This window comes from Petaurus breviceps, unplaced genomic scaffold (assembly GCF_028583685.1).
Source record: "Petaurus breviceps papuanus isolate PSGF00001 unplaced genomic scaffold, PetGlider_PUasm1.0 178, whole genome shotgun sequence".
Lineage (NCBI taxonomy): Eukaryota > Metazoa > Chordata > Mammalia > Diprotodontia > Petauridae > Petaurus > Petaurus breviceps.
In genome coordinates, this window is record NW_027185777.1 from 6,495,461 (window position 1) to 6,509,930 (window position 14,470).

The 14,470-nt window shown below is 37.9% G+C and overlaps 1 protein-coding gene across 1 annotated transcript in view; it reads right to left on the reverse strand.

Moving 5' to 3' along the window:
- Window positions 1–377: 377 nt before the first annotated feature.
- Window positions 378–14,470, reverse strand: part of ACBD7 (acyl-CoA binding domain containing 7) — a 15,478-nt gene continuing 1,385 nt past the window's right edge. Inside the window, exons 2-4 of the mRNA XM_069086242.1 lie at window positions 901–1,018; window positions 727–789; window positions 378–639 (exon numbers count right to left, since the gene is read on the reverse strand). Coding sequence (XP_068942343.1) covers window positions 566–639; window positions 727–789; window positions 901–1,018 — 255 coding nt within the window. The 3' untranslated portion in view covers window positions 378–565. The remainder of the gene's footprint in view (window positions 640–726; window positions 790–900; window positions 1,019–14,470) is intronic.

The following is a 14,470-nucleotide window of genomic DNA, read 5'->3' on the forward strand; positions in this document are numbered from 1 at the left end:
ATATGTCACTGACTCAAGGCCCTTATCCATCCCTAGTTTTTTTCTTTTAGCTATCCCCCACTTCTGAACATCCTTTTGCAGAACTGAATATGGTCCTCGAGATGCAATCTGATTGGGGTGCAATATAGTGAACTATCACCTTTTTATTCTGAAAGTTCTTTCTTTCACTTGCAGCCTTAAATTGCATTTCATCTGCTTATTAGTAGAACTGTCTTATTGTGAATTATTTTTATTGTGGAAGCCCCAGCTGGATTTACTTTAAAATAAGAGTATATAAATATCAGTGTCATGTTTTCAGACCAGATATGCATGAAGTTATTTTCTCATTTTTGCCCAGTCTTCATACAATAATCTTTTTTTCTTAAAAAAGCCACAAATTTCTGTATAGTTAAAGAAAGTAAAAATTTATTTAAGTTTCTTCTGCACACTACAGTTCAGTATTTCAACTCACATTAAGGAGTGAGGTGAAACATGCAGAGTTAATATTACCTTTTCCCTCAAATGTTAATTTATTTTACATTATAAGAAAGTTTCATAGTGAAAAAGAATTCTGTCAAGCATTATTCTAAATCCCATATTTTTCTATCAGCTCCTTTGCTTTAGAAATATAGGCACTCATGGCATCTTCCTTTGAGAGACCTGAAACGGAAAGAAACAGATTACCTTCGCTAATCTTCTGGTAAACCAAACAAGAAATATATGTTTCCCAGTTTAACAATTAAACACCTTTTTGGAGGTTCCATGCTTCCCACTTGGCTTTGCCCTTTAAATCTAGCATTCCTGGACACTCTGCCAAAAGAAACACAGATTTTTTTTAAGTTTACATTTTTATTAGATGGCATCATGACTGTTATTCAAAACCCAAGTGCTGCCTAGTTAAGAAATGTGTAGGTACCCTACCGATGTCAATGTCTCCAACAATTGATTGTTTGTAGAGTCCGTAGAGTTCTTTGAGTTCTTCATCATTTGGCCTGGTTTTTAGTTTCCTGATATCTTCAGCAGCATTATGAAAATCATTCTGAAGAGGAAGGGGAAAGACAATCACACAGTGGTACATTTTCTGCCTCTAGGCAGAGCATGAAATCATTTGTATGAGCCTACTGCAAAGCATATAGAAGGAGACATTGGACTCAAGGAAAATGGATCCAAACACTTAACTGGTTCTCTAATTAAACTCTAAAGTATCCATGTTAAGGAAATATTCTGCCTAATTTCTACTTGCTTATGTAACTGCTCCTATCTGCTTTGCCTTAAAATGCCATATAAAGCACATTATTATTATTATTCCTTATATTGATAGAAAAATGAAAGAATGAGTGATACTAAGCTCCTCTGCTGCTAAAGCCTGAGCCAAATTAAAGAAAAATGTGGTCTTCAAGGAAACCTAGTTATAGGCATTGTTCTTCTCCGTTTCTTCACCTGTCTATCCCTCCCATTCCCACCTTCCACTTCAGAGTCAACTGTCTTGCCTTGTTGTCTCCCTGCCTCTTCCCCCCACCCCTTTCTAGCTTCCCTTTCTGTATGGTCTCCCATTAGAATGGGAGCTTCTTGCAGGCAGGAACCGACTTGTTGGCTCATCTTTACACCCCCAGCATTTCATACTGTGGATAAAAAGAACTGTGCACAGTAACTGGCACATAGAAAGGACTTAATAAATGCCCTTTCTGTCTGAGTGGAAAGAACAATGGACTGATTGGGAATAGGGAGAGGCTTGGTCTTGAATCCTGACTCTAAAAGTAACTAGTTGGCTAATTATTTGGCTAAGACATGTAGCTTTTCTGGGCCTTCACTTCTTCATCTGTAAAAGAAGAATACTTGCAAAACAGGTTTCTTATAAGGAAAACATTTTGCAAACTTTAAAACTCATATAAATAATAATTTATTATGCAATATATAATTATTGTCCAGATAATTTTTCTCTTCCTTATTTCCCTTACAAAAGGAAATTAGGTATCGTTTACATGTTTATGGGTTAGCTATCTATTACTGGTACATTATATTCTTTCACAAAGACAGAGATAGAATGAAATTATTTTCATTAGGTTCCTGTTTATTTAGAACGGGTTGTTCTAAATCCTTATCTTCTATGTCCTATTATCTCCTTAAAAGTAAATTCTGGTGCCTTCATTTTTTTTTTAAGCAATTGGGGTTAAGTAACTTGCTCAAGGTTACATGGCCAGTTATTTCTGGGTGTGGTGCTAAGTATCTGAGCCCAGATTCGATCCCCCAGGTCATCCCAACACTGGGGCCAGTGCTCTTACTCCCTGAGCCACCTGGCCACCCCTGGTGCCCTCATTTGAAAGTTTGTTTTATTAAAAGAACACTGAGAAATACTTGAATTTTCTTTACTGCTGTCTTAAAAGTAAGGAACAAGAAAAAAGGGGAGACCATTCAACACAAAGTTTCAGCACCTCAATGTAATCAACTGCTCTTTGTAAATAAAGAGGATATGCTTGAATACAAAACTTTGACAAATGTTATAAGTGGGAAAATTATTATAATACCCCATAAAAGTAAAATTTCCCATAATTAAATTAACAAATATGTCTCTGGTAGCCTGCAATTTTCCTAGAACTATTCTCCTTAAGTTAATAAATTAATTTTGATAAAAGATCTAAAATTTGAGGTTTAGTTGAGATGTAGGACAAAAAAAATGTTGTCCTTCCCCTTTCCCTCAAGGTATTTTAAAGAGCGGTGGCTAGGTGGCACAGTGAATAGAGCACCGGCTCTGGAGTCAGAAGGACCTGAGTTCAAATCCGGCCTCAGACACTTGACACACTTACTAGTTGTGTGACCTTGGGCAAGTCACTTAACCTCAATTGCCCTGCCCTCCCCCCTCCAAAATGCAAAAAAAAAAAAAAAGATATTCTAAAGAAATTGATTAATTTCCTAAATGTAGTTAGCCTTAAAACTAGTCCAAAGACTTTTACTAATCATCCTTGTGCAAAGATTTAAATTTTTTTTTTTTTACTGAAAGGCTTAATAAGTAGACTCCTAGAATAGGAAGGAACCTTCAGGGTCATTTATTACAAACTCCATTCAATATAGGAATTCCTTCTACACTGTCCCTGAAAAATTGCTATGCTTGACCACTCTCTCAAGGAGAGTTCATTACTTTTTTTTTTTTTTGCTTTTTGGAGGGCAATTGGGGTTAAGTGACTTGCCTAAAGTCACACGGCTAGTAAGTGTGTCGAGGGTCTGATTTGTCGGATTTGAACTCAGGTCTTCCTGACTCCAGGGCCAGTGCTCTATTCACTGAGCCACCTAGCCGCCCCTTCATTCATTACTTTAAAAAAATATATTTATTTATTGTTAGTTTTCAACATTCACTTCCATAAGTTTTAAATTTTATCTACCTTCTTCCCCTTCCCCCCTCCCCAAGATGGCATGCAATCCAATATAGGGAGAGCTCATTTCCTATTAACAGCACAACCAATATGTCTATTCCAGTCTTACTAGATAACAACATATGTATGGGGTGAGAGGTGAAGAATTATGGCATAAGAAGACCAGACAAAACAGGAAGGGGATAGGTTATAAAGGACTTTAAATGCCAAACAAAAATTGTATATTTGATCCTGCATGTAGTAAGGTACCACTGGAATCTATTGAACAGATGGATGCTATGGTTAGACCTGATGACTTTTATAGCTGAATGGAGATTTGACCAGAGCAGGGGAAAGACTTTAGAAAGGAAGATCAGTTATTGGGCTATTGCCATATTCCAGATGTGAAGTGATAAGGGTCTACACCAGAGTAACGGCAGGAGCAGAGGAAAGAAGGGGGGCACATGAGCATTTTATAAATGTTGCTATTTCCTTTTAGCATTCCTTATATGACATGATTTCCACATTCTTCAATAGCCTAGTTACAAATCTCTAGATGCTTCTGCTGTTTACTTTGTTAGGAAATGTAATCCTAAATTTAAAAGGACAAAGGAAGTGATTTTATATTGGCCCACAAATATATAAGGAAAAATGAGAAATATTTTTATGTCAAATTTGCAAAAAGCTTTCAAAAATAACTAGGTCCACAAAGATTCTGACCTTGCTCTCAAAACTTGCTTTCCACTACTCCTATCTCAGGAAGATAAAAGAAAATATTTAGAAAATGATACAAAAAAAGAAAGGCTTAAGTAAAAATGACACATTATAGAATATACAGAAGAGAGAAGAAACTTCAGAAGAGGGCATGGCCTTGTGTCCATGTACAATATAAGTTTACTGTTTTGTATAACAGCTCCTTTTTTCTATTCTTAATTGGATTAATGATAAATAAATTAAATGAATTAATGAAGAAGTATGTATTAAGTGCTTACTATGTGCCAGGCACCATACTAAGCGAGCATTACCAGTCCCAGAAAGGGAGCTGAAAAGAAGCTGGGGAATGCACTGGGTTGCTTATGGAAATGACTGGGAACCATTGCCAGATTCTGATTAAGAAAAGGCAAAAGCTTACCTATCAAGGCCTTTGTAGAGTCCAAACTTCAATAGGGGAGGGATGGGGAGGATCACCAGAATATAAGCGTCATTGTGTAGAAATGAATGTTTATGCTTGTGGGGGGAGGAGGAGGAGAAGAGAAGGAGAAGGAGGAAAAGAAAAAGAAGAAGCTTCAAAAAAGCATTTGCAAATACATTGGGAATTTCTCCATAATAGGAAGAAAAAAGAAAAGGGAAGAAGTATAAGACACCATCATTTCTCAGTCCACTTCCTGAATCCAGGAAGATTCCTGGAAACTCCCTTTACTTAGTAACCGACTGATATTATTTGTGATTCGATGTCTAATTAGAATACGAAAATCCTGAAATCCCTTTCCTTCGCCTCCTCATGGAACAGAGGTGACCTTGAATTCCGGAAGGCTGTGACAAGCTCCAACCAGTCATGGTAAACTAGAAGAGTCCAGTTATAGACCACTCCTGCATCTGGAGACTAGCGCAACTAAGTGAAAAAACGCTCCTCCCAAACACTAGCCTCCAAAGAAAGGACTCAATTTACGATATAGGCTTATGAAAATTGTCTGCTCTCTCAGAAGGTGCTCTGGTCTGCATCAAGGGAAGCCCACAGAAATGAACTTAGTGATCTTTGAAGTTAGAAGTCAGTATGAAGCAATTCATCCACATATGAGTTCAGTCTTCCTGTCACTAATTGCAGTCGATCTTCCTCCTTTTCTTTGTGGAATTTGTAACCTTCTGCCTAAAGACACAGCCAGTGACTAACTCCAGGGCTCAGTTTTGGTTGCAACTCCTTAGCATAAAATCTAACTTCAGTTTCCCTTAGGTGACTTCCAGTTGCCAAATGTAGCTTTTAGTTCCTTTTAGTTTAGGTCTTACTTAGCCTCTTAGTGATCTTACTCAATTTTTATTATATATAATATAATTACATACGTATACAATATAAAACATACATGTAATATAAACACACATGTACATATTTTTACTGTATTTTAGTTTCTATTATTTCACTTATTTTATTTCTATTTTAAATTTTTCTCTTTAATGGGGTCTAGGAAATGCCCACATAAATTGGGGCAGATGACAATTTGTTCCAAGTGTGAATGCAAACAAAAGAAGTTGTTTCTTTAGATCCCTTAGTACACAATGGGAAAAGCTAGGGCTCTGGGATCTTTGAACTTTGTAGACTTCAGTATCATCCGTTTAAAAGAGACAAGGGATGCTCCCTTAATGTTGGTTTCTTCCCTCTACAATTTTCTCCAACATATCTTGTCCATATCTTCTTGGTACTTCTTTTTTTGAATGCTATCTCTGCCATTAGACTGTGAGCTCCTTGAGAGCAGGAGCTATTCTTGGCTTTCTTTGTATCCCCAACACTTAGCACAATCTCTGGAATGTGGTAGGTATATAACACATGCTTATTGGCTTGACTTGTGACCTGGTTTCAGAAAAGGATTCCCTCCGTGTCGCAGGGTTAAAGACATTTTTACAAAAATTGGTCAGGGCTTAGTATATAAAAAGCTCACAAACAAATGCAGAAAAGGAGAAATATTGCACATCACTGAGAAAAATGCAATAAAAATTATTAAATTAAGTTCCTCTGAAAAAAATATTTAAAATATTTTGAAAACTAAATAGCTTATTCCTAATGAATTGGTGGGTCAAAGGAAAAATCTTAGCACTGATAAATAATTTTATTAAAGATAATGACAACAGTGATACAACATAACAACATTTGGGGGGGTGCAGCCAAAACCAACTTTACAAGAAAAGTCATATCTCTAAACACTTTCATTGACAAAAAGAGACAGAACAGATCAATGAATTGGGAATGCAAAAAAATACTGGAAAGCCAAAATTAAAGGAACGATATCTGGCCTTTATTTGTAGCCTCAACATTTAACAAGGTGCCTGGTGCATAGTGAATGCTTCAGAAATGCTTATAGATTGACTGGAATACTGTAATGCATATTTTAACCCCTCACATTCATTTTAATAAACATTGACAGAACCAGAAATCATTCTGCTAAATCTTCAGACACAGGAAATATAGAATGTGAAGATTATATCATGATGGATCATTGCTCCACGGTTAGCTACCTAAGTAAAACACTACTTTTAGCAAAGGAATCAGCTAAGTCTGAAGCCAGGATTAATGTACAATACAGTTGATGTTGCAGCTAAACAGAGGACTGGCTCAGATGTGGAACATCAAAGGACCCAGAGGTTCAAATATAGTTCAGCTGAGATGTTTACCCTCTTTAGAACGAACGTATGATTAAGTACTAAAGATGAAAACAATCTCCTGAGGATTTCTTGATGTCAGATTTTTTTTAGATCATGTACTCAATGGTGGGCCAAACTATTTACTCTAATTTAGAGATGGGCTCCCTGTGGCCTTGAGGTCACATGTGGCCCTCTAGATCCTCAAGTGTAGCCCTTTGGCTGAATCCACTGGATTCAGAGACCACATATGGTCTCTGGGCCAAAGGCTCCCCAACCCTGTTCTGATGAATTCTCCAGGTCTCATTTCTTTCCATAGGATGAATCCAAACTGTTGGGTTGTCTGTCTTCACAAGGCAAACCTCATTTCATCAAGAAAACAGCTTGTTTCATTGAGAAAACTGTATAAAACTTTTTGTAGTGGTGACCAGCTTCTCATTCACCTTGAAATCTATGCACAGGAGTTGTTCATGAGCCGAACAGTATCACTTCCCCATCAACTCCAGGCTGGATCCTAATTTGGGGGGAAGGGAAGTCTAATCTGTAATTTCTACAATTTCTTCAGAATGGAGAATTCTGTGCAAGAAAACTCCCTCAACAAATGCAAATCAGCAACTGCTTTCCATTTTATAATCTTAGAGAGTTTCCCTGAGAATACTGACAGAGTTGCCCAGAATCAACACCCAGATTTTTGCCAAAGGCTGGATTTGAATCCAAGTGTTCCTGATTTTGAAGCCATTTCCTATGTACTATGTCATGTAGCCTCTCATGAATGATAATATTGCTGTTACTATCACAATGATTAGGAATAATCTTATGATGAATTTCAATTCCAAATAGTATCTAAGAAACGTCTATGTCCTATAGGCTTCCCCACCTGTCTTTTGAAATTTGTACGTAACCAATGTTATGTACATACAGCATGTTAAAATAATTGGTGTTATTATTCTATTAAAGGTTGAATTCCATGACTCACTAGGGTGTGGAGGAAATACTGAGTTCTTAAAATCTATGCCCAGAAAAATGCAAGCTCCAACAGGCCCTACGAAACTGGAAAAGCAGTCATAGGGACAGGCCTGGTAATAGACCATATGTGTATTGTCACAGAATCACAGAATCTTAGAGTTGACTGGTCATCTAGGCCAACTCATACTTATATAGGCATCTTTTTTTTACAATTTCTCTAGTGAGGAAGAACAAATTATCTCCTGGGTCAACCAATTTTACTTTTGAATAGCACCTGCAGGAGGGCCTTCCTTATAAAAACTCTTAATTGACCTATCTACAACTTCTACCCATCTTCCCTAGCTGTGCCTTCTGGAGTCAAGAAAAAATAAATTTAATAATTATAATAATGACAATATTAAAAATAGCATGTATATGGTGCTTTAAAGTTTGCAAAATGCTTTAGATGAATGATGAAAAAGCATTTATTAAGTATTTACTATATATATAAAGCACAACTGTGGGAGGTAGTACATTATTATGTCCATTTAGCAAATGAGGAAACTGAGGCAGACAGGGGTTAGGTAATGTGCCCAGGGTCAAACAGCTAATACCGTGTTTCCCCGATAATAAGACCTATCCCGAAAATAAGCCCTCCCCTTACTGTGTAAGATTCCTCTAAAATAAGCCCTCCCCTGAAAATAAGCCCTATTGAGATTGCTACTGTAGTGAAGGTGATCCCCTGTGCTACACGCTACATTACGGTACCCTCTGTATGCACTGTCCCCCCCCCACTGTGAAACGCAGGCCGCACTCCAAGCTGTATCCAATCAGAGCTGCAGCAGTGAGCGCGTCATCCTGTTCTCCCCCAGTGATTTGCTTATTGAATAAAGGTACTTTTTTTGTTCACATTTATCTGTTTATTAAAATTGCTGTCAATGTTCATTAAAATAAGCCCTCCCCTGAAAATAAGCCCTTTGGTGTTTTTCTGTCCAAAAAAATAATAAGACAGTGTCTTATTATCGGGGAAACACGGTAAGTATCTGAAGCAAGATTTGAACTCTGATTTTTCTGACTCCAGGCCTAGCACTCTATCTACCATGTCCACTTCTATCCTCAAATCTTTTCTTCTCGAAGCTAAGCTTTCCTATTTCCTTAAAGCAATCCTTGCACAGCATGGTAAAAGGCAAGCAAAGTCACATGGGATTTAAACACAGGACCACACATACCCAAAGCTAGGCTCAGACCCTTATACCAACATGGTTACTACTCATTTCCAATTCTGGTAGGCACTAATGATGGGCTGATCTGTCTCAGAGATGCTAAAGACCCCAATTCAGTGCTAAACAAAAAGCCCTGAGTGAATATTGTCCTGCTTACTGCATCGTTAGCATGCCCTTGAGTCTGGTGACTGGCTCAGGAACAATGAGTTAAATGAAAAATGTAACCTGTGAGCAAAGTATTGGCGCCTTTACTCTTGGTTTTGCCCCGAAGTCCCTTATTAGCTAATGTTCCCCCTCTATGGGAAGAACCCCTAGAGTCCAGACAAAGCCGTGAGAATAGACCCAACAAATTTACAAAGTCAGCATGGGATGAGTCAGACTTCCTCCCAAATTCTTATCTCCCTCCTTTGCTCACTTAGTGGATTGTAATGTTTAAGGTTGCCATAGCATAAACCTAGAAAAGGAATGAAAAGTTAACAATTTGCTGCCTCACCAGTCACTGCCCTGAAACCCCAAAGGAAATAGGGGAAACTGTTTAAACATTACTGATACATGTCAGAGATGGATCTTTCCCTAAATAAAAAAGGAAGACGCTAGGGAACCATATTTATTGCTGTCTCCCCACTGCCAGATAAAACATCAGTAAAATTAAAGCTACCATCCTTTTTTGGCAGACAATCCCCAGAATTCAAATGGGTAAGAGTAAATGATACCATTAAGCAACTAAATTCCTTCATCTACTGTGGGACACACATTGTAGCTAACTTATTCTAACCAGTCCATCAAGTTACAGATCACCTCTTAACCAATTTGCCTTAATTTCCTCATTTACACCTCCCAAGGCTGCTGTGAGGATAAAATGAGATAATATGTACAAAACTGCTTTGCCAGCCTTCAAGTGCTACATAAATGCTATTATTATAACTATTATTACTCAAAATCAGATTGCTACAAGGCCATACTGAGATTCTTTTATGACCAACAGAGCAAATTGCCTATGATACTTGCCTTTAGAATTTGTTAGACCAAAGTTGCATTTTTCCTGTTCCATGATGGACAACTCAGGGGTTTTATCCAAGTACATATCCCCATGCATAAGCATAGCCTCAAAAGATCATTGAGTTAGAGCTAGAAAGGGTGTTGGAAGAGGATATTGATGACTTATATTTATATAGTGCATTAAGATTTACAAAGCTCTTTACAAGTATTATTTTATTCTCATAACAACCCTGGGAGATGGGTGCTATGGTTACCTTCATTTTCCAGTTGAGGAAACTGAGGCAGACAAAGGTTAAAATGACTTTCCCAGGGTAATAAAGCTAGTAAATGTCTTAGGACAGATTTGAACTAGTGTCTTCCTAACTCTGGGTCCAGCCCTTTATGCACTGTGCCACCTACCTTGGAGGGAACTGAATTCAACCCCCTCATTTTGCACATGAGGAAACTAAAGCACAGAGGTTAAGTGACTTGCCCAGGGCCACACAGTCAGTAAATGTTTAAGGCAAGGTTTGAATTCAGGCCATCCAGACTCCAAGTCAAGCACCTCACCTGTTGTTTGCCTCACCACAAACTCCTTTTTAAGGAAAATGTTGACTCGATTTACAAGCACCTTTTGTGGCCTATGTCTGAGGTAGCCCTTGTCTGAGCAAAAATTATAAGTCAATTTATTGATCCTCAACAATAGGAACTGGCAGTTCTGTCTTCCATAAGTTTAGGATCAAGAGTATATGGGATGCCTTTTTAATCAACAACTCAATATCTGGGTATTTTAAGGCACTATTTTTTTAAAGACTGTTTCTCCCTCTCCCAGACTGGAAGTTCAGTGGCCACTCACAGCCTGATCCCTGATCCTTATTGACCTAGATCAGTCAATTTGGCCCTCCTCAGGCAGTCTGATGACCTGCTTTTAACCTCATTGCAGCCAGAATTCTCTATCTCAGGTGACCAACCAGCTCCAGCATCCCCCAGTTGCAGAGACTACAGATATATGTCACCACACCTGGCCAATTGGGTCCTTCTCAGAGAATCAGCTATGAATTGGTCAGTGGCAATCTAACCCTTGCCAAAAGCTTGAGTGAGAAATTTAATATTTGAAAAAGTCATTCTAATAAACACATTCATTTCTTTAAATTCCTAGAACTTTATCCTTGGGCATCATCAAAAAGTAATGGCTTTAGAACAGGTTATCTTAGTGCTCAATATTCACGTCTTCAAATTAGCTGCCAAGAAATTCAAGACTAAATTCAGCACTCAGCTGTAGTAGTTAACTCATTTTAAGTGCCAAGTAAAAGCTGCCCTTTTTGATTGCTTATTTTTTCTATATTAATTTTTAAATGTCTTTTTGTGAAGTGTCTAATGTAGTATGTAGTGACAACAAGTAAATAATTTTTTCAAAAATACCACACAGTGAATATGATTATTCAGTCTATGGACTGTTCCTTTTTTCTTTCCCTCCCCTTCATCTCTTCTGTTTTTTTGTCTGCAGAGCTCTCTCAATTAACAGGAAAAAGGCACTCTAAAACTGCAGACAGTTCCCAATTTACTAATTTCTCATTCAAGCTTTTGGCAAGGGTTAGATTGCCACTGACCAATTCATAGCTGATTCTCTGAGAAGGACCCACTTGGCCAGGTGTGGTGACATGTATCTGTAGTCTCTGCAAGTGGGGGATGCTGGAACTGATTGGTCACCTGCGATGGAGAATTCTGGCTGCAATGGAGTTAAAAGCAGGTCATCGGACTGCCTGAGGAGGGCCAAAGTGACTGAGCTAATGCTTTAACTTACTGAAAGTTGGTAAATCACTTGTTTGGGACCCCAGCCACATTTTTCAGGTGAAATACAATGTAAGTGGGGCTTATCTTTACCCATGTAACTGAAAATGTCAAAGACCATCTACTGAGTTGTACTAGGGTTGCTGCCTGAATTAATGGAAAGAATATGTCGGGACAAAATCACAGATCCTTGAAGTACTGAAACATGAATGAACATGAATTGTACTATGTTATGAGTTTTAATGTCTTGTAAGGGACAGACTAGGCAACTGGCTTTCAATTCTCATTGTTTCTATATGGACTTAATACACCAGAAACGTATTCCTCCAAGCAGTATTATAGTCAAGGGAGAGCTTGGTTGCCTGCAAGAAAGTAATCTTCCTTCCCAACCAGTGTAACAACCATGAGCTACCTGGGGAGAAGGACTTCTATGTTGCTGTGGGCAGAGAATCCGTTGCCATGTGAAGTAAGGTGGGGAATACTTGGATATTTCAAAGAGCCACAGTTTTGTTGGTATAAGTATGCCTGACACCAATGCCAATTTCAAGCCCTTATCTTCAAAATAGTTGTGACAAAAATTCATCTCAAAAGGCTGGGAAATAAAGTCAGGAGGGAAAATAAAATATTGGATGATATAATCAGGATCCAAAAATATCTTGACAGGTTAGAATAGTAAGCTAGATGTAAGATGAAATTTAATAGGGATAAATGTAGTCTTACATCTGAGTTAACAAAGATTAAATTGAAGCACTATGGTATAGTAGAATGATTCTGGATTTGGAGTTGGAGGAGCTGGATTTAAATTCTAGCTCTGCCACTTACTACCATTGTGAACTTAGGCAAGTGACCTCTCTGGGTCTCAATTTCCTTATATCAAAATATGGAGGGAGGAGAGGCCAAGCTACAAGACTTCTGAAGTTACTTTCAGGAACTTCATATATACAAGATGGCAGAGGTGTGATTAGGGAGTATTTACATGATAATTTTGTTGTATATTTGAAAGAGTAGCAAGTTATACATAGTAGATTTGCAGTTTCATGTGCAATCATCTTTTTTATTGTACTATGTTATGGAAATGCTTATTTTATTACATAAATTATAAAGAAAAAATTTAAAAACAAATTAAGTTAAATGTTTTTTTTTTTATGAAAATGATCTGGGGGTCTTAGAGGACTGCAATTTCAATATGAGCCGACAGGGGCAATGATTGGCTGCATTAGGTGGGAAGTATAATGTCCAGGACTAGGTTGGCCAGGATTCTGCTCTACTCTACCCTAGTTGGAACACATGTAGGATATTGTGTTCAATTTTGGACACCATGTTTTAAGAAACTAAAGAAATATCCAGAAGAGGGTGGGACCAGAGTGATGAAAGACGCTGAGATCATATCATATGAAGTTACATTGAAGGAACTAGTCAGGAGAAGAGATTTAGGGAGAATATGGTAACTGACTTCAAGTATGGTATTTGAAAGGTCGCCATGTGAAAAGGTATCTGACTTAACCTTGTTGGCTATAGAAGGAACTAGGGGCAATGCATGGAAGTTGAAAAAAAACAAAAACAAAAACAAATTTAGGCTTTCCATAAGGAAAACTGCCTAACGCTTTAAGCTATCCAAAAGTGGGGGTAGTGAGCTCCACCTCCTTGGAGGTTTCCAAAGGAACTTATTGTCAGGATGTTATAGAGAGGAACCTTGTTCAGATATGGGTCAAACTAGATGGCCTCTAAAAGCTCTCCCAGTTGAGACTCTCTGATGGGGGAAGTGACCAGCTCCCAAGGCAGTTGAGTCCATTTTGGGACAGCTCAAAAAAGGGAGGGAGGAAAAGCTTACCCAGTTTCTGCTGTAGCATACCAATGAGTTTATGCTGCCAGCTCTGTTTTAACCTAACAATCTGTTACTGTTTTCCTGAGTTTCTATGTCCTCTGGGGTGTTTGCTTTCATTTCCTATGTTGGGGTTTGCAGCTATATTCTAACTGGTAGGAAGATGTTTAAAAAATTCAACTCTCCCTATCAGTCTTGGTAAAATCAAGGGTTGCTTTTACAGGTTGTGTGCGATAATTCAGAGTTTTTGGAATTCTCTTTCATTTATGTCAAACAAAGAGATGTTTTTCTTACCCTGTTCATTACCAATTTACATAGAGGATAGGCAGAGGAAAACATGGATGAATCTAAAACTCACTGTCAGCTCTATACTCAAAAAAGCAGTCATCTAGGATGATATCACCTTCCTGCAGCGAAGTCAGCAATTCATCCAATTTTGCTAACTCACTAATAGAGCTGATAGAAGACTTGGTAAGAGAGAAGACAGAAATTATGCTTGGAACCAAGGTAGAATTTGGGGTCATAACTGGTTGAGTTATTCCTTCACATCTCCACATATGGATTATTCTAAAGAGCAGATTATAGAAACAAACTCTCTAGAGGAACAATTCAAATCATCTTCAATTCTCACTAAGTGATCATATCCACCTTGGTATTGACTAGCACAAAATCAGCAAATTAGTTACTCTGCAATTATACTGATGGGAAGGTAAAAGGGGAGGGTAAGGTTTCAATGGAAATTGCTTAACCAAAGTCAACTCTATAAGGACTCTTATTGAATGTTATGTTCATAAATATTTCTGACACTTAAATGACTTATTAAAGGTGAAATACAGTGTAATAGAGGCATCTGAGGATAATGAAAAAAATAACTGAATTTGGAATCAGAGGACCAAGCCCCTTCATCTTGGCTGTTACTGTGTATATTACTGCCTTCTCTCTTATGCTCAATTTGTAAAGTAGCTTATTGGTTCACGATCTCAGTTACCAGTGTGTGTGTGTGTGTGTGTGTGTGTGTGTGTGTGTGTGTGTGTGTG